Below are 18419 nucleotides of genomic sequence, written 5' to 3'. Positions count from 1 at the left end.
GAGCCAGGTGACAATAGCACAGTCAGTAATTTGAGTAGCTCAATACAAAAAAAAGCACAAAAAAAATTGTATAATTTTTTTTTTTTTAGGATATGAGAATACCAAAATATTCTATAATATAAACTACAGCCCGAAAAGTAACTTTGATTTCAACTCAGAAGCAAACAACATGAGCCGATACATTGAGTTTTCTTTATGACATTAAGGAAAGCCGCTGGAATGTAATCACGGGGTCAATCACGCTGCACTTTGCCACAGACATGTTACAAAAGCAGTGATTTATTGACATGGTGCAAACTTTTGATCCCAGGTATGCGCTTCCAAGCCACAAATATTTAGTGGTGCTTAAGCACCTGTTCTTTTGCTCTAGATTGAGATATTTGTAAATTGTTTCTTTTAATAGAATCTGTTAGATGATTTACATTTATTGATACGTTTTACGGTAGAATATGTTTTATTATTATTTTTAACCTGTTCTTTATTCAATTTATTATTATTATAATTATTAAAATTATTTTATTAGCCCTTTTATTAGACTATGTTGAAGTAAAAAAACGTTCTTAATTTTATGAATATTTTTGGGAGGGTTGCGGAATAACCACTTTTCAAGTTACAAGCAGTTGTTTGTGTTTCTTCTTCTTCTTATGTTTTTGCTTTGTGTTTCGGAGGTAAAATGTAGGGTATGAGCATGTTCCAGATACTCTTGTTTAAAATAATGCCATTGTCATTAGATTTCTCCAAAGTACCAAAGGATTAAAAAAAAAAACTATTAAAATCAGAAATAGTCATTTTAAGAAAAAAGTCTGGGACTTTATTTGAAAGCCATTACACGTCCAGCCAGCCCTTGGTCAAACTTTGAATTGTCTAGAAAAACTGACATTTTGGCTCACCTGTAGCTGCGCACTAGTTTATCCGCGTGTGGTTCCAACAGCAGAGACCTCAGCACGTTCTCCACGCAGCCCGACACGTACTTCTCAGGTATTCCTCGGAGCCTGGCGTACATGCTCAGGGTTTCTCTGCCCGTCATATGGTCCAACACGGCATCAAACTGAGGACAATATCCAATGCGCTGTTGCACCTATGAAACAAGAGACAAATGCCTTCTATATTCTATATTTAAATTACAGTAATTTCTGGATTATAAACCGCTACTTTTGTCACTTGCATTCGACCCTGCGGCTAATACAAAGGTGCGGCTTATCCATCAGATCACGAGGGGGCGCAGTATAAAGGAAGCGCAAGAGCGTCAGGAAGAGCAAAACAAACCAAGTGAGCCCAAATACAGTAGGAGAGACAGAACAAGAGCGAGACAATTTGTCCCCTCATTATGGAAAAGAAAGTAGCGGGAAGACGTGGGGTAACATTAAAAACACCTGCGGCTTACAGTCGGGTGCGGCTTATACGTGTAATATTCCCCAAATTTAGCTAGCGCGGCTTATAGTCAGGTGCGCCTTGTAGTCCAGAAATTACTTTAAGGTTGAATTTTATGTGCATCAATAAAATGGTCTCAGAATCGTTCATCTATCTAGCTATTTGGTTAGCTACTTATACTGAAAATTCTAAAACTAGCTCAGATGCTATATCTTAATTGTTCAATATTATGGCTAGCTAGTCAGGGGTGTATTCAGACCTGCACTGTTTGGTCTGTTTTAAACAGACCAGAGTTCGTTCCCTACGCTGATCCGGACCTTTTGTACAGGTCTGAATACACACAAACGAATCCTGGTGCGAACCAAACAAGCAGACCGAGACCCACTTTTTGAAGTGGTCTCGGTCCGCTTCCAAACGCACTCGGTGCGGGTCGCTTCGCAGTCTGAATACAAACCACGGCTGATCCGCTCCAACTGCAGGACATATGCGCCTTTTTGGGCTTAACAAGCCACCGTAGCCAAGCACCGGTAGTGAATATTGTGCTAAATTCATTCATAATCATCCGTATGCTGCTGTCATCTAATAACGCCACAGGTATGCAGAGCAGTAATGCAGCACGTCGGAATTTCCTGTTTTCCTCTAATTCCGGGTTTGGTTATGTTTTCATCCCTCGTTATTTTTGTCCAATGGGAGCACAGATCGTCACGCGGGTCCATGTGATTATGCAATATAGTACACTTGCAAAAAGCACAGTGTGAATATGAACCGCACCAAACGAAAAATAAAAAAGTCTAAAGGACTTTTCTGGTCTGAATACACCCTGTTACACACATTTGAACTGATCGGTTTATCTTGTTAGCAAATGCTAAAGCTAGTCAAGGTATCTTCCTTGCAAAGTTAAAAATTCAGAGCGAGTTAACATTCTACCTATTTATCTGTCTATTGTTTTGGCTGGCTTGCTGAAGCTAAAGCTAGCTCCTTGGCTAGCTTGCTGAAGCTAAAGCTAGCCATGGGTATGATTTTTTTTTAAAACATTGAATAAAAAACTAAATGGTAAAAATCCTTGAGTTATTGAAGCCCCCCTCTATAATTGCCTACAGATGCCACTGGATAGCGACAAAGCACTACTTTGGTCTAAATAAAGCGCCTCAACTCACATCAACATAATTTCTTGGAACCAAGATGCCACTAAATGATAATTTACTTGTAATACTTTGGCCTGTGCCGTGGTTCACTGCATCCCACTGGATCAATGGATATCCACCTGAACTTAAGACACTTACCTTCTTTATGTCTCTCAAGATGCTGTATCCGTCAATGTAGGCGTCCCCAGAGGTCACGCTTTCATCGCCGGTCAGCATCTTGAAGGTGGTGGTCTTCCCTGCGCCGTTGAAGCCCAGCAGGCCAAAACACTCCCCTTTACCCACGGCCAAAGACAGGCGGTCCACGGCGAGAAGGGGCTGTCCGCTGCTGTACACCTGAACAGAAAGACAAATCCCATATTGCTGTAGTGTATATACGTGCAGTGTTCAGTAGCTATTATCTAGCCACATATTGTATACAGTATATGTACAACACATTCCAATTCACACATATGAATGAGGCATGAAAGCCAGGGTTGCAAACCTTGCTGAGCTCATGTAGAATAAGGGGGCTCCCGACCATGGACTCCACCATGGGCTGGCACTCAAGAACCCGCTTCCTCTCGTCTGCTACGTCTCTGTCCTCTGGAAGCAGCGCTGCATCTCCTATAAAAGATAACTGACGCACAAAAGAGGATTACAGTAAACAATCGACAATTCACAAATCCCCATAGGTTCAAATATGAATGAAGACAACTCGGAACATTTTAGTGCTTGAACATTTTTGCTATTCATGGCTGGCTCACAAATAGCAGGGGTTTACTGTACCTACTGTAAATAAAAAGTGCATGACCTAATACAGGCGTCTGCAACCTGCGGCTCTGGAGTTAGACTAAAATATTTTTGTCAACACACATTTTTCACCAGATGAAAACGGTACCAGACTAGACTAAAACCCTCATTAATAAAAATTATAATAACTGGGACTAAATCAGTATGCATTTTCGTCGACTAATGACGACAAGACGAAAATGTAAAAATGGACTAAATTCTAAAAATGAGACAAAAATTAAACGATTTTGTAAAACTTGTGTCATGTGACACACTGACACACCCCCTTTCAAATCTGCAGCTAGTGAGTGCAACATGCACAAACACATGGGACAGACAGGAGGTGGATTCACGGGGAAAGGTTTAAAAAATATAAATATTATATAAATATATATATATTTTTTTAAATATATGTATATATAGATATATAGTAATAACATAACAGTAATCCAACAGCTATAACGTTCCAACAATGTTAATCCAACCACTAAATAATGTTGGCTAATTTACTAGCCTGTAGCATGGAGCCATAGTAGCTACTTGATATACAGATATACAGATGAGAGAAATTTTATGTTAAATAGTTTTAGAACATTATCTGCTGACAATAAAAATATACGGGGGTAAAATGATTGTCCCGACTAAAACATTGACAGTTTTTGTTGACTAGAAATAGACGAAATAAAATTATGTTTTCTTGGACTAAAATAAAGACTAAAATGCTAGATTTATAGTTACCAAAAAGTTGACTAAATAAAAACGGGATGAGGTTGGCTAGCTATGATAAAAACTAACAAGCGTGATTGAACCTGTGCTAAACTAAATTTAAAAATGTCTGATAAAATTAACACTATCTATATGTTTCTCTCTAGTCCCTCTCCTGTGGCTCCCTGTGGATCTACATGTTTTTTAGATAAATAATCTTTAAATTGACTTAAAATTAAAAATGAATAATAAATATTCAAAAAATGTCAGACTAAATTTTTAAGTTGTCAGAGACACGAAGGGTAGATGATTTTTTTTTAAATACCTAAAAATGTAAAAAAAAGAAAGGAAAAAAACCGATTAAATGTCCAAAAAGGAAGAGGAAAAGAAGAAAATTACCATAAATTGTCCATGAAATTGCCCCAAAAAATGTCAGACAATTTATTTAAGAAATGGCTGGAAAGAAAATGTTCTAAAATAACCATAACATGTCCAAAATTTAAAAAAAGAAATCCCGAGAATTACCATAAAATGTACACAAAAATGTCCGAAATTGGTAGCAAAAAAGGCTGAAAAAAATGTCCAAGAAAAAAGCGGAAAATTACTACAATATTCCCGCGATTGGCTGGCAACCAGTTCAGGGCGTACCCCCGCCTACTGCCCTGGCTGGGATAGGCTCCAGCGACTCTTGTGAAGAATAAGCGGTTAAGAAAATGGATGGATGGATTGATATGCCCATATGCAAAATAAAATGTCAGCAATTTGACAAAAAGGCAGAATATCTAAATGTATAAAAAAACAAAGCATGACAAAAACAAAAACAAACCAAAAAAGGTAAAAACTAAAACCAAAAAAGGTAAAAACTAAAACCAAAAAAGGTAAAAGAAAACAAATCTCTACGTATTGGATGCTGCATTTTTTTTCTGTTCTGGTGCAGCTCTAATGAGCAATTGGGCCCTCAGTACATTAGACTAACACTAACACACTGTTTCCTTCATCATAATATTCAAATGTTTTGCAGCTCGAGAAATATTTTTTTTGCTATTTAATTGGCCTAAAATGGCTCTTTTGACAGGAAAGATTGCTGAGCCCTGACCTAAGAGAAAAGCGGTGCTTTTCTCCAACAATCGCTACCTGTTTTCGCCTCCTGCACATGGAGGAGAGGAGTCGTCGGAGAGAGCGGACACACTGCAGCTCGATGACAAACAGCAGAGCGATGAAGACGACGCCTTGTATCGAGAAGGCCACCATGAAGCGGCCCACGCCAGGCTCAGACATGGAGAAGTAGTTGGGTTGGTACTTGATATCTAACATGACAGAAAATGGAAGCAGAAATGTTTACATGACGAATACTGTGCCGTGGAAAAATATTTGCCCTTTTCTCAGAATCATAAGTAATTAAGTAAAGTGATTAAAAAACTTCTTTAAAAACGTACTTAAGACCTTGCAGAGGGCCTGTGTGAGTGGGCTGGATGTGCAAAATGAGATTAATTCGTAGTTCTGGTAAAACTGGGAGAAGGACATTCCCAGACAATAGTTTGGGAAGATCAGGAACACCTTATCCAGTAAATGGGACAAGTTCTGCAGGTTCAACTCTGGGGGGGGAAAAAAAGGGAAATTAATTTCTGTATGTTTTACGCTCGTTACACCTCAATCCGCACTGCAAAAACGAAAATCTCAAGTATGATATAATTTCTTAAATTTAACCTAAATTAGCTTATTTTGATTTGACAAGTTATTTTTTACTTAAAATGAAATTGTCAGGCAAGATCATTGTGCTTAATTTAAGATACTTATTACTTAATTATCTTATTTGATCAAGCAGTCTTGGCATTGAGTGTTAACAGCCAGTTTAAAAGTACTGTGAGTATTAAACAAGCATTTCCCACATTTTAAGATGACAACTAACCAACATCAAAGGCCCTGAACTGGGGTTTCATAAGTTTTCTTATTTTAAGATTTTGCATAATCTAGTAATAAGATAATGGAAAAAATACAAGTATGAAAACAGACGAGTACAATATGGTACATTTCGTTTTATTTATTAAGCTCATTTTTCCTTCTTTCAGTTGTGGGTTCAATTCCTGGCTGGGTCATGACAAAGAAAATGGGACCTGTTACTTCCCTGCTTGACACCCAGGCCAAGTTATTCATGCGTAAAAAAACAAAACAAAACTCATGTATTTTAAGAAAATAGTTATATTTATTACAGCTTGAAAAAGTCGATATTACTCGTTTTCAGTCTGAAAATACTATTTTCAAGACCGCAGTGGATGGCATGGGCGTAGTATTATTTTCTTATTTTTCAAAATCTTACAGGTAAATTTAAGTAAAAATTTCTTGTTCTGTTGGCAGATAATTTTGCTTATTTGAAGTAATAATTTTCTTATTTGACTATATTTTTTTCTTACATTTTCGACAGTACTTTTTGCAGTGCGAACTTTGATGCAAATGAGATTGCTCTCTGATTTTCCAAAATAACAATTGCAAATGACACTCAGCATACATTTCAAGCAGTAATTGATTGTGTAATTTAATATTAAAAAAGTCCCTCTCTCACCTGGGATGGTCATGATGGTGACGGCCAGGAAGGTGGCGGTGCCGGAAATCACGTTGAAGATGGTGAGGCGGGTGTAAGCGGTGGCGGCGGAGGTGAAGAGGAAGCTGAGCAGGTACATGAGCGGCACCACGGCCCAGCCGTACAGCAGCAGCATCAGCAGCACGTCCACCAGGCGGTTGTCCTTTATGAAGGCGTCCACGCTGAAGGCCTGGAACACTATCTGCCAGAGAAGAACCACGGTAATGCAAAGTCCAAACATGAGTATTAGTCAAAAGTCAGTCCATTACTAACCAACATGAGCAGGCACGGCAACAGGAAGTTGACCAGGTCCCACAGCAGCGCCGAGAACCAAAAGTTGGACAAGTAGACACCGCTGACTTTCTGAACGTGCTTGGACTTGATGGCCGATTCGGTGACGAGCAGAAGTGCAAAGGTGCTGGACAGAGACGCCATCCCATACATCAGGTTGATGGCGATGATGAAGCCTGTCTTTCCCCTTCGGTTCGGAAAGAAAAGGTGACGATTAGCAGGAGGATGGACATGGAAAATTACTATAATTTTTTTATTGCTGGAACGTTATAGCGGTTGGATTAATTTTATGTTCAGAGTGGCAAATCCAGGTCCAGAAAATGAAAACCCTGCCACAGTTTGGCTTTAGCCCCTGGTGCTAGCTAGCTAGGGAGCTAGCTAACTAGCACGACAATTTTTCAGTTATGTCTCATTGGACAAAGTGTGGACCGGCGTCCCGCAGCCAATTCACATACTCTATGAGCTGGCTCTGGGCAGCCTCGGACAGGTTGCGTGGCATCGGGTAGTTTCCGGCGTGGATGGAAGCGTTGGGCCCGGCGAGGAATCTGAACAGAGCGTTGTCCACCATCATGAGAGCCGTGGCGGGCGCGTGGAAACCCTCGTTGTTGAAGTACGCCGTCGCCTCGGCAAAGTGCTTGCTGCTGCCGCGGAAAGCGGCGCCCACCACGCAGCGCTCGTTAAAGCTGCCGCCCTCTTCCTCCGCCTGGGTCAGGATGTAATCGGTGAAGTCTGTGAGGAGAGGAGGGAATGAAGAAATAGTCGGACTTGCGCCTTGCTGACTTGTGTTTAATATGTCGCACTTGTTTGAGTGAAAGTGTTCATTATGTTAACATTTCTTGACAATAACATTCTATATGTGACCACACTAGTCTGAATATGACATTGTGATTAATATAAAATTTGTGAAATATGAGTTATGAAGAAAAATCCAGCCATTTTTATCCATCTCAGGGTGTGGCCATTTTGCTACTTGCTGTCGACTGAAGATGACATCAGAGTTGCTCAGGGCTCAGGCAACGACCAATCACAGTTCACCTGTTTTCTAAAGCTGAGCTGTGATTGGTTGTTACCTCTGAGACCTGAGTCACTGTGATGGAATTATCACTCGACAGCAAGTAGCAAAATGGCCGACCCCTTAGATGGATAAAAACTGCTGGATTTTGATGCAAAATACTCATATTCCACGAACTAGTGTTAATTTATTAATTTAGTTTTGTAAAATCTTGTCTGCTAATTTGTCACTGTGACACATCCTGTGATACACAGTGACACGCCCCCTTTCAAATCTAGCAACTAGCAAGTGCAACATGCACAAACACGTGGGACAGACAGGAGGTGGACTTACGGTGAAAGGCTTAAAAAAGAAGAAGTAAATTATAGTTATAGTTAACGTAACCAGAGATGGCAAATACATGTCCAGAAAGTAAAAACCCTGCCACAGTTTGGCTTTAGTCCTTATCGCTAATTGCTTCAGTTGTCGTGCTAGTTAGCTAGCTCCCATGGTGCTCGTTTACCTGCTAGCTAGCTAGTTAGCACCAGGGGCTAAAGCCAAACTGTGGCAGGGTTTTTATTTTCTGGACCTGGATTTGCCACCTCTGAACATAAAATTAATCCAACGGCTATAACGTTTCAGCAATAATGTTAATCCGACCGCTAACCAATGCTGGCTAACATACTAGCTCGTAGCATGGAGCCATAGTAGCCACTTGTTGATATACTGTAATTGTGTGTCAAGTTGTTTTTCATCAAAAAGATAAAAGAACATTTAATGTGAAATAGTTTTAGATCCGAAATGTTAAAAAAAAATATATCCAGGAGCAAAATAATTATTCTGACTTAAACTAGACTGAAACGTTGACAGTTTTTTGTTAAATAAAACTAGATTAATAAAATTATGTTTTATTGGACTAAAATAAAGACTAAAATGCTAGATTTATAGTCAACTAAAATAAAGACTAAAATGCTAGATTTATAGTCAACTAAAAATTGACTAAATAAAAACCGGATGAGATTGACTAACTATGATAAAAACTAACAATAAAAAAAAAGGCGGCTAAAATTAACCAGAATACCGTATTTAGACTGGTGGGGCAGCATAGAACATATTGTCAAGAATTTTTTGGGAGGGGTTGACTTTTACTTTACTTTTATAAGACAGAAAATATTTATGTACAGTATAATAAATCTGATATTGTTTATTGCAATACAGAATAACTTATTGCTTCTGTTTGCGAAAAAATATATATGGGAAGAGGATCTTGAAAAAAATTAATACATCGCAATTGGGATGACATCATTTTTCAAAATCATTCAGCCCTTCTGTGACTGCAGTTAAACTAAGCTCATGTTGTTTTCACAACGCTCACCCGTGATGTTAACGAGCTGGCCGTGCTGCGCGAGGAGCTGCGAGCCGTAAACGTCGGCCAGCTCGGAGGCCAAGGCGCCCGCCCCTGACTGCAGAGCGATGGGAACCCGGGTGGGGCCGTAACGACGCAGCTCCAGTCCCAGCTGAGAGGCGTTCTTGTGGTTGGGAAGGGTGCGTGCCACCACTAACGCCACAACGGTGAACACCAAGGGGATGAGAAACTGGGCCACCATCACCTTCCAGTTTCTCCAGCTGTACAGCGCCCTCTTCAGGAACATGGCATAAAACTGCTGCAGATAAAGTCTCGCCTGATGGAGGAGGGGCAAACAGCTTTCGTTGAAAACTCTCAACCAAAGTACTTTGTTTGACGTCATCTCACCCCTGTGTTGAGTTTGATGTTGGAGCAGTCCTCGGAGATGAGAGTCCCGCTGTCGGTGAAGTCGGTGACGTCGGTCATACCGCTGATGCTGCTGGCGTCGTCCGTGGTCCAGTCGTGCGAGCGTCGTTCATGCTGGTACTGCAGGGCAGGCAGTTGGATTGCTTGGATGTCCAAACTGGAGTCCACCAATTTCCCCACTCTGAACACGCAAAAGAACAAGCCGTGAATACAAATCTTTCTTTTTTTTTCTTTTAGGGGGGCTTTGGATAATGATGCTGATAATGGAGTATGATGGGATGTATTTAGACTTTGTGAAGCAGCATGTGGCTCATAATCTGTTCCAAGCAATTGCCAACAATTTGAGGCTATAGCTAAAGAGGCAGATAGCAAGAAATAGAAAGAAAGAGAGGGAATAAATGACGAAGTGATAGAGAGAGTTGAGTTGACTTTTTGGAGCAATTTCCATCGCTAGGCAACCTCGTACTAATCATCAATCGTTTTCAGGAAAACAGATAGATGAACTACACAGTATTATAGAAAATCCTCCCACAGCAGATGCATTTGGAACTCAAATGGCGAGCTGTATATAGTCTGTGTGTACACAATAAAGTAAAAGGACCATTTCCGTTCCGATTATTTTCTCCCTCAAGGAGCAAAACAGATGGTTACGTTTGACATTGGGCATTTATTACACACGCGTACACAGCCACTGATGCTTTCCCAGCTGGACTTTTTTTTGAAATAGCAACTGCTTTGTTCTTTACTGGTACAACTACGATAGGGCCAGTATCAGATTCTGACAATACTGAATTACAATTACAGCTGTATATTGTTTAGTTTTTTTATGTTTGGGGAATAATTTATTTTTTTCTATTGAACATAATCTATTTTTAGACTATTGTCACATTCAAATTCATGTTAAATCAGAGTCAATAAAAGGAATGTCAGTAAAAGCCTACTAGAGCTTCTTAATGTTATTTGGGGACCAGAGGCGCATATGCACAACAATATTAGCTCAGTTGTTGTTTTTTATCACCCTTCTCAAAATGATTAAACTTTTTTTTAATTTACTTAATAGTACAGTTTATAGGTCATGTTATTGATGGACAAAGTCTTGAAATCATCTTGATCTCATTATTTATTTTGAACAAGGGGTTGTAGGCTTTTAATATCCACTGAGCACAGGATCTTCCAAAAAAAAAAACATATGGCAAATGGCCCTTGGGCCGTAGTTTGAACTAATACGACAGGCCAGGGGTGATGGGACATTAATGTGATTTCTTTGAAATGCCATAGAAGTGATTATTTGAAAATGTGAACACGAGCAGTGTCTTGCATATCAATATTATTTGTTTCCATATTTTGGTGAGAAATCATTAACTTATCAGTCTCATCCAGGGTTATTTTAGTTAATTAAAACTAACAAAAATACTCAAACTAAAATTCAAAAAACTACTTTGTTAACGAAATAAAATAAAAATGAAAATGCTTTTTAAAAAAACGAAAACTACCTGAAACTACATTTTATGTTTACAAAACTAACTAAAACTAACTATAATTATAGCGAAAAAGTCCTTCGTTTTAGTCTTTGGTAATTAATTTAATGCATGAACTTTTGGGGATGATTTTAAATGTGATTTTAAGTTGATTTATTTCACCAGAATAAGGACATTTGAAAGTGTCACACACAAGTGATGTCATCTAGGAGCAGCCAATAGAAAAGCACCTTCAGATGACGTCGCTCCGGGGAGACAACGAAATGCAACGCTAGGTAAGAAATTAACTACTTTTCTCATTTTACCATGGTGTTTATTAAATATTGCGCACAAGCAGAGGTGGCAAATCCAGGTCCAGAAAGTAAAAACCCTGCCACAGTTTGGCTTTAACCCCAGGCGCTATCTAGCTAGCTAGCTAGTTCCCATGGTGCTTGTTTACTTGCTAGGGAGCTAGCTAGCTAGCTAGCATAAATGGCTAAAGCCAAACTGTGGCAGGGTTTTTACTTTTTGGACCTGGATTTGCCACATCTGCGCTTAAGTAATACACATAAAAATAATAATAATAATACTGAAACTAACTAAAATTAAACTAAAACTAAGCATTTTTAAATAACTAAAACTAATAAAAACTAACTAAAATTAAAAAACAAAACTTAAAATGAAATAAAAAACAACTAAAATGAAAATTTTAAAACTATAATAACCCTGGTCTCATCACATAAATGAATAGCAAACATTATTAGGCAATTTGAGATGATTTGTCATTTCAGAAGTGTGACTCTGTGTGACTCTGAAAGAAATTAAGTTGCACTTCTACTTCATTTGCCCTCATGTGAACTTTTAAATGTTCAACTGTTGAGTGTTTCTCAACTTTTTTGCCCAACTTGTTGTTCGCATATGATGGTAGCCCTTCGCATTAATCAGTACCCAAGTAGTTCTAGACAATTTTTTAAACTGTAATTCCGACCTGAGAAACACCTCCTCCATTGTGGTGACAGATGCTCCGTAGCTAGCGATGCCCAGCTCTTCTCTGTTCATCTCCAGCTCAGCAAAGAGCAGCTCAAACCTGGGGGAAAAAAAGCAAAAAAAGCAAAACCCCATATTAGAGTATTGTGATATTCAGATATTCAAATGCATGATCGGCATGACCAACCTGCTGGTGCTTTCTTTCGGGAGGATGTAAGACAGCTCGGCCCCTGCGCTGCTTTCCAGCGTGGCGTTGGGAACGTACATGTGAACGAGGCGGGTGATCTCGGCCACGTTGCAGAGGGCCTCTTTGACTATCACCATGTGGTAGCCGGCACCTGGGGAGCACACCAATACTGTATTTAATTAAACCCATCCATTTTCGATGGCGCTTGTTCTCAGTAGGTTGGCGGGAGAGCTGCATCCAATAGTTCTGACCGTATTTGTTCTTGAGGAAAAGAGGCGACCCGCAGCACTGCAGCTCCCCCCCAGCCATGATGGCGATGCGGTCGCCGAGCAGGTCGGCCTCGTCCATGAAGTGCGTGGTGAGCAGGATGGTGCGGCCGCTCTTCTCGCCCTGCAGAAGATCCCACGTGGCGCGTCGGGCCGACGGGTCCATACCGGACGTGGGCTCGTCCAACATCACCACCTGGATCACAAAAAGTGGAATTCAATTTGGATCAACGAATGGAGAAAAAAAACACACACGAGTGGAAGTAGTGATTGATTCCTAACCTTGGAGTCGCCGATGAGGGCGATGCCAATGGACAGTTTTCTCCTCATGCCGCCTGAAAGTGTCTTAGAGCGAGCATTTCGCTTGTCTTCAAGGTGGAGGATGCAAATTATTCTGTCCACCTCCTCTGGAATCTTGTCTTTGGAGAATCCTTTCAGCTGAATCACACACAGCACATTCAGCCCATCTTTTTAAACCAGGGACTTCCCAAACTGTTTCTGATGTTAACGCCAAAACACGTGACTTGCGAATCCGATGAATCAACATCAAGCTGTAATCCTCATCAGGCAATGGTAAAGTCGACACATTGACTAATCGGTTCAACTCCTCCCAAAGAGCCCCTAATAATACTCATGCCAATTAACTCATTCACTCCCAGCCATTTTCACTGAAGCAATCCCCTTCGCTCCCAGCTGTTTAACTGGATTTTGACTGATTTTGCAAGGCCCACAGAATATTGTGTACTATTGCTATAAAAACATGGACCTACCAAAAGAAAAATTACAGTCTCTTCTTTCATCAGGAAAAAAAGTATATTTGTATCTGTTTCTGTTTTGCAGCAATTAGCACTAGAATATAGCTAAGTTTCATCATTATTCACAAATCTGTTTAAAACAGTGGGGAAAGAGCTTTTTTTTGGAACATGGCCCTGGTTGATCTCTTATACTCTGCTGCCACCTGCAGGCCGTTTTTGGTAATACTACCATTGCTTCAACCATTCTCTTTAGTTCAGAGGCTGCATCAAAGCCTTCTAAAAACAACAACAACAAAAACATATAAATACGTCTTTGGGAGCATGGTAATATTTAACTCATTCACTGCAATAAATTCATAAAAAATGATTATTAAAAATTAGGGGCGACAGGCAGTTACAATTTGAATCGGAATTAATCGCACGACTTCACTAGTTTACTCATGATTAATCATACATTTTGTATCTGTTCTAAATGTACAATAAAAAAAATTCTAGGTTCATACTCTTGTTAACAAAAGTGGGAAAAAATGGAAATAGTCTATAGATGTCAAAAATTCATTTGAACTATTTCTATTAATTAAATTTTTGTTCCCCACTTTTGTTGACAAGAGTATGAAAACCTATCATTTTTTTATTGTATTAGAACAGAAATAAAATTTGTGATTAATCGTGAGTTAACTAGTGAAGTCTTGCGATTAAAAATTGTAATCGCCTGGCACCCCCAATTTTTTATAATCTTTTCTTTTAAACAAAAAAGGTTCTATTAAAAATAAAATTAAAAAGTTTTTTTTGTTTAAAAGAAAAGATTATTATCAGTCGATTACAATTTGTAATTAATCGCATGACTTCACTAGTTAACTCACGATTAATCACAAATTTTATATCTGTTCTAATACAATAAAAACAATTCTAGGTTTCATACTCTTGTTAACAAAAGTGGAAAAACTTTTTTTTAAACCAATAGAAATAGTCAAAATGAATGTTTTGACGTTTATAGCCGTTAATGGCAGTTAATTAAAAAAAGAAGAAAAGATAATTAAAAATTTGGGGCGTCAGGCGATTAAAGTTTCAATCGTAATTAATTGCATGACTTCACTAATTAACTCACAATTAATCCCAAATTTTATATCTGTTCTAAATGTACAATAAAAACAATTCTAGGTTTTCTTACTCTTGTTAACAAAAGTGTGGGGGGGGGGGGGGGGGGAATGTTAAATAGAAATTGCTAAAATGAATTTTTTATGTTTATAGCCGTCAATGGCAGTGAATGAGTTAAAATAGAATGTATTTATAGGTTTTTGGGAGCAAATGAGTTAAAACCAAACTACTACCTCAAATGTTATGGGAATGAAAATGTTTATTCCTGATTTAAGAAAAAAGTCATAACGTGACAATCAATCAATGTCATGAGAATAGAATTAGAGTATTAGTGTGAGCACCTGCGCATAGAAAAGGAGGTGCTCCCTCACGGTCAGATTATCAAACAGAACGTCGTGCTGGGGACAGAGTCCGAGGCTGCGTCGGACCAGAGCCATGTCCTGACAGATGTCGTATCCGTTGATGTAGGCCCTCCCGCTGGTTGGGGGGAACAGACCTGTGGAGACAAAGAGAGCAGGGTCACTAAAAGCTCTCCTTTTCTACCTTTTATCCTGTGTCGCTCTTCTGTACACATGGCACTGAAAATGGTTAAATAATACATTACTAAAACCTGGAAGAGGAGTGTTGTGGTTGGAAAAAACTACAATGCCAGGGCTTATTTTAGCCGTAAAAATAAAAACATCTTGACATGAGAGAGGAAGACAAATTCATTCGGATTGAACAGCTCCAAAGCCTTCAAATAAAGAAACTCATCAGGGAGGCTAATGGATGCAATAGAAACTGAAAATGTGGTAGGATGAGGTCATATTGCCCCTATTCTAGGGTAGATGGGTGCATTAGAGATAAAAGACAGGCTTACAAAGTGATGTTGACATCACTCTGATTGCCTAAATTGAACCCCCATTTATTGTGGAGGATATGTTCCAGACCTACTGAAAAAAATAAAATAAAAAAACCCAACATACAACACATATTTGAACCTAAACACACTTAAAGGTATACACTTAGTTCATGTAAAAAGAAAAAAAGAAAACCCAACATACAACACATATTTGAACCTAAACACACTTAAAGGTATACACTTAGTTAATGTATTTGACCCACCCCCAAAAAAATCATCAAATGTAGATAAAATGTCCCTCATGTGAGGGCATTACAGTAAGCATGCAGTGAACCACTACACATTTGTCATTTTTGTGCTCAAGTCAAAGCAATAAAATGATTACTTTGCCGAAATCCGGTGGAATCTTGGTGTTGTTTGGTTACCTTGTTCTTAGTGTTTTTCCACCCAGGTTTGAGATCCAAAGCCAAACTTATGTTTGGCTTTGCCCCTGAAATTTTGGCTATATTCACTAACATTTATTGCAATGATTTTAGCTTAATGAGTTAATACTGTCTGTGTGAGGTGCTAGTGTGCATATTTTTTGGAGTGCCCGTGCCTGATATCATGCTAGTTTGGGCTAGCGTGTTGTTTAAGCTAGTGCTCCTATTGATGGGGCCTCATGTGGCGGCGGTTTGTTTGTGTTAAGTAATTTAACTACTGAATACAGTTATTTATGTAACCCGGGATGATGATACGTTTACATGCTACATGCACGACATTAGTGCTTTATAATCCTCTCTGTTTTAAGTGCTTGGCCACCATCTTGTGGCAGCTACAGGATACGCATTTAAAGAGACGTTTGGGCTATTGTGGGTGAAGCGATTGAGATCATGTTGTGACAACGCATATGTTTACGAAACGTCACGTGTTTGAAGCATGTCGAAGCAAGTGGTCACCTGTCAACATGGACAGTGTGGTGGTCTTGCCGGCACCGTTGTGTCCTAACAGCACCGTGATCTGCCCCTCGAACATGTTCAGCGTGAGATCCCGCACGGCCTTGCGGGTTTTGCTGCCCACTCGGAACTCCTGCCACGGAACGAGAACAAATTCTAGACAACAGATATTTCACTTTGTTAAAAAAACAAAAAACATCTAAATTGCTGTCTACTGTGCTTGCCTTGGCAAGGTGCTTTATTTTAATCCCGGAGACGACTCCGTTTGGCTCCTCCTCTATAAACTCTCCTTTCAGAGCCTTTTCAGCGTCTTCCTCTTCCTCCTTCTCGTTCACCAGAGCCATGCGAGGGCTGCTGCACCAATAGGAAGGCTGCACGTGGAAAAGATGAGTATGCACTCAGGAGGTGGCAAATTAAAAATGAACAAAACTCATTAGCTCGCATTCCATTCATTATGGATGAAAACAAGTCATTTGCAACGCCATGGTGCCATAAAAATCACTCCATACCGTGGCAAAGGATTATCTAGGTGCTTATAGATTTTTTTTTTTTTACTGTAATGATTTGTGCAGGTTATTCAGATCTTAATCAAATGTGACAACTAGGAGTGGGCGTTATGGGCTCAAAATTATATCAGAATTGTCTAGAATTTTTTTTCGATTCTATTTTCAATGTAAGACCATTTTACAGTAATTGCTGCTTGCAGGGAGCAGCAATTGTGAAACTAAACTACCTAAATCAACCTTATCTACATTTACCAAAATGACATATGGACTGAAGTGTTCTTTAGTGGAATAAGCGGTGAGAGATAAATGCAATTTACCAAATTTTGAAAAGCTAATTTTTCATGCTGCACGGTCAAATAGAAGCTAGTAGGTCAGGGGTGCTGATTTAGAGCTAAACAGAAGCCAGAGCGTTCCATTCCACTCCCGTGGACATGAGAGTGACAACATCAGTGGAAATGTTTCAATCTCAACGTAATCTGGATTTTGGCCTGTGTTAGTGCTGCTTCTCCTCTCTCTTACCAACTTGTACAATACAGTGAAGTGGAATGGACGAGCTCATAGGTCTGCAGCCTGTGGCTCTTTAGTCCCTTTCCTGTGGCTCTTTGTGGATCTCAAAAACAATTAGTAAAAATTAATATTCTTTTACATTTTTATTTTTCTTACATAAAATATCAATTTAATGAAATAATGATTTACATAAAAAAAATTGTTTTATTTAATATTCAAAAAAAGGTCAGAGTCAGAGCCAAGATTGTAAGTTGTCAGAAAAAGCAACGAAAAGTGGATGAAAAAGTTTTCAAAATGACCTAAACATTTCTAAAAAGTAGGGATGGATGGGCAAGAACCGATACCAGGTATTGGTGCCGATACCAGCCTTATTTTAAACCTTAAAATGGCGGCCAACACCAGTATCGTCCGCCCTCTAGTGACCGTTTTATGACCAGGAACTAAAATTTTGAAATGATAGGAATAGAAAATTGCCATTAATTTCATTATTTTATTTTATTTTTTAGGAAAATTACTATATTGTAATACTATAAAGGTCTTTCTTTAAAATTATCTGTCATTTTTGGGGGGAATTTTATGTAGTAGTGCTATCGGTATTTGGTATCAGTGGCTACTCAAGCTGGGGAAAAAAAGTGGTATTGAACATCCCTACCAAAAAAATTCCAAAAGCAAAAGAAGAAATCCTGAAAATTACCATAATGTGTACATAGAATTGCCCCAAAAAAATCTGAATTTGTTTTTGTTTTTTAAAAGGCAGAAAATAAAATGTTTAAAAAGTAACTATAAAATGTTGAAACAAAAAAAAGGAAATAACAAAAATGACAATAAAATGTCCACAAAATTACCCCCCAAAAACTGAAAATTGACAGGCAGGCAGGAAAGAAAATTTTACCATAAAAAACATTCCAAAACAAAAGAAGAAATCCCCCATATTACCATAAAATGTCCACAAAATTGCCCAAAATAATAGAAATTTGAAAAAAAAAGGCAGAAAAGACAAAAAAATATATAAATAATTACAAAAACAAATCCAAAAATGGAAGACAAAAGGTGGAAGAAAACAAATTTGTACTTATTGGATGCTGCATATTTTCCTGTTCTGGTGCAGCTCTAATTAGCTTTGGGCCCTCAGTACATTTTACTAACACTAACACACTGTTTCCTTCAACACAATCTTCAAATGTTTGTGGCTCCTAACAGATTTTTTTGTTATTTATTTGGCCTAAAATGGCTCTTTTGATAGCTGTTCCTTTCATCACA

At 38.8% G+C, this 18419-nt stretch overlaps 1 protein-coding gene across 3 annotated transcripts in view; it reads right to left on the bottom strand.

Moving 5' to 3' along the window:
* abca3b (ATP-binding cassette, sub-family A (ABC1), member 3b) overlaps window positions 1–18419 on the bottom strand; it is a 53026-nt gene that overhangs the window by 18550 nt on the left and 16057 nt on the right. For all 3 annotated transcript variants that reach the window (XM_086085426.1, XM_086085399.1, XM_086085408.1), the window contains exons 11-27: window positions 16371–16517; window positions 16150–16279; window positions 14712–14866; window positions 12800–12955; window positions 12503–12713; window positions 12252–12402; window positions 12066–12164; window positions 9603–9801; window positions 9225–9531; window positions 7314–7587; window positions 6841–7045; window positions 6550–6769; window positions 5426–5584; window positions 5124–5296; window positions 2998–3132; window positions 2655–2849; window positions 891–1078 (exon numbers count right to left, since the gene is read on the bottom strand). In XM_086085426.1, coding sequence (XP_085941552.1) covers window positions 891–1078; window positions 2655–2849; window positions 2998–3132; window positions 5124–5296; window positions 5426–5584; window positions 6550–6769; window positions 6841–7045; window positions 7314–7587; window positions 9225–9531; window positions 9603–9801; window positions 12066–12164; window positions 12252–12402; window positions 12503–12713; window positions 12800–12955; window positions 14712–14866; window positions 16150–16279; window positions 16371–16517 — 3104 coding nt within the window. The remainder of the gene's footprint in view (window positions 1–890; window positions 1079–2654; window positions 2850–2997; window positions 3133–5123; window positions 5297–5425; window positions 5585–6549; window positions 6770–6840; window positions 7046–7313; window positions 7588–9224; window positions 9532–9602; window positions 9802–12065; window positions 12165–12251; window positions 12403–12502; window positions 12714–12799; window positions 12956–14711; window positions 14867–16149; window positions 16280–16370; window positions 16518–18419) is intronic.

The sequence above is a fragment of the Leptonotus elevatus genome, chromosome 1 (assembly GCF_054856555.1).
Source record: "Leptonotus elevatus isolate MCC_2025b chromosome 1, RoL_Lele_1.0, whole genome shotgun sequence".
NCBI classification, from domain to species: domain Eukaryota; kingdom Metazoa; phylum Chordata; class Actinopteri; order Syngnathiformes; family Syngnathidae; genus Leptonotus; species Leptonotus elevatus.
Note: the sequence above shows the minus strand (reverse complement) of the source record. Positions and strands in the feature narration are given on the sequence as shown.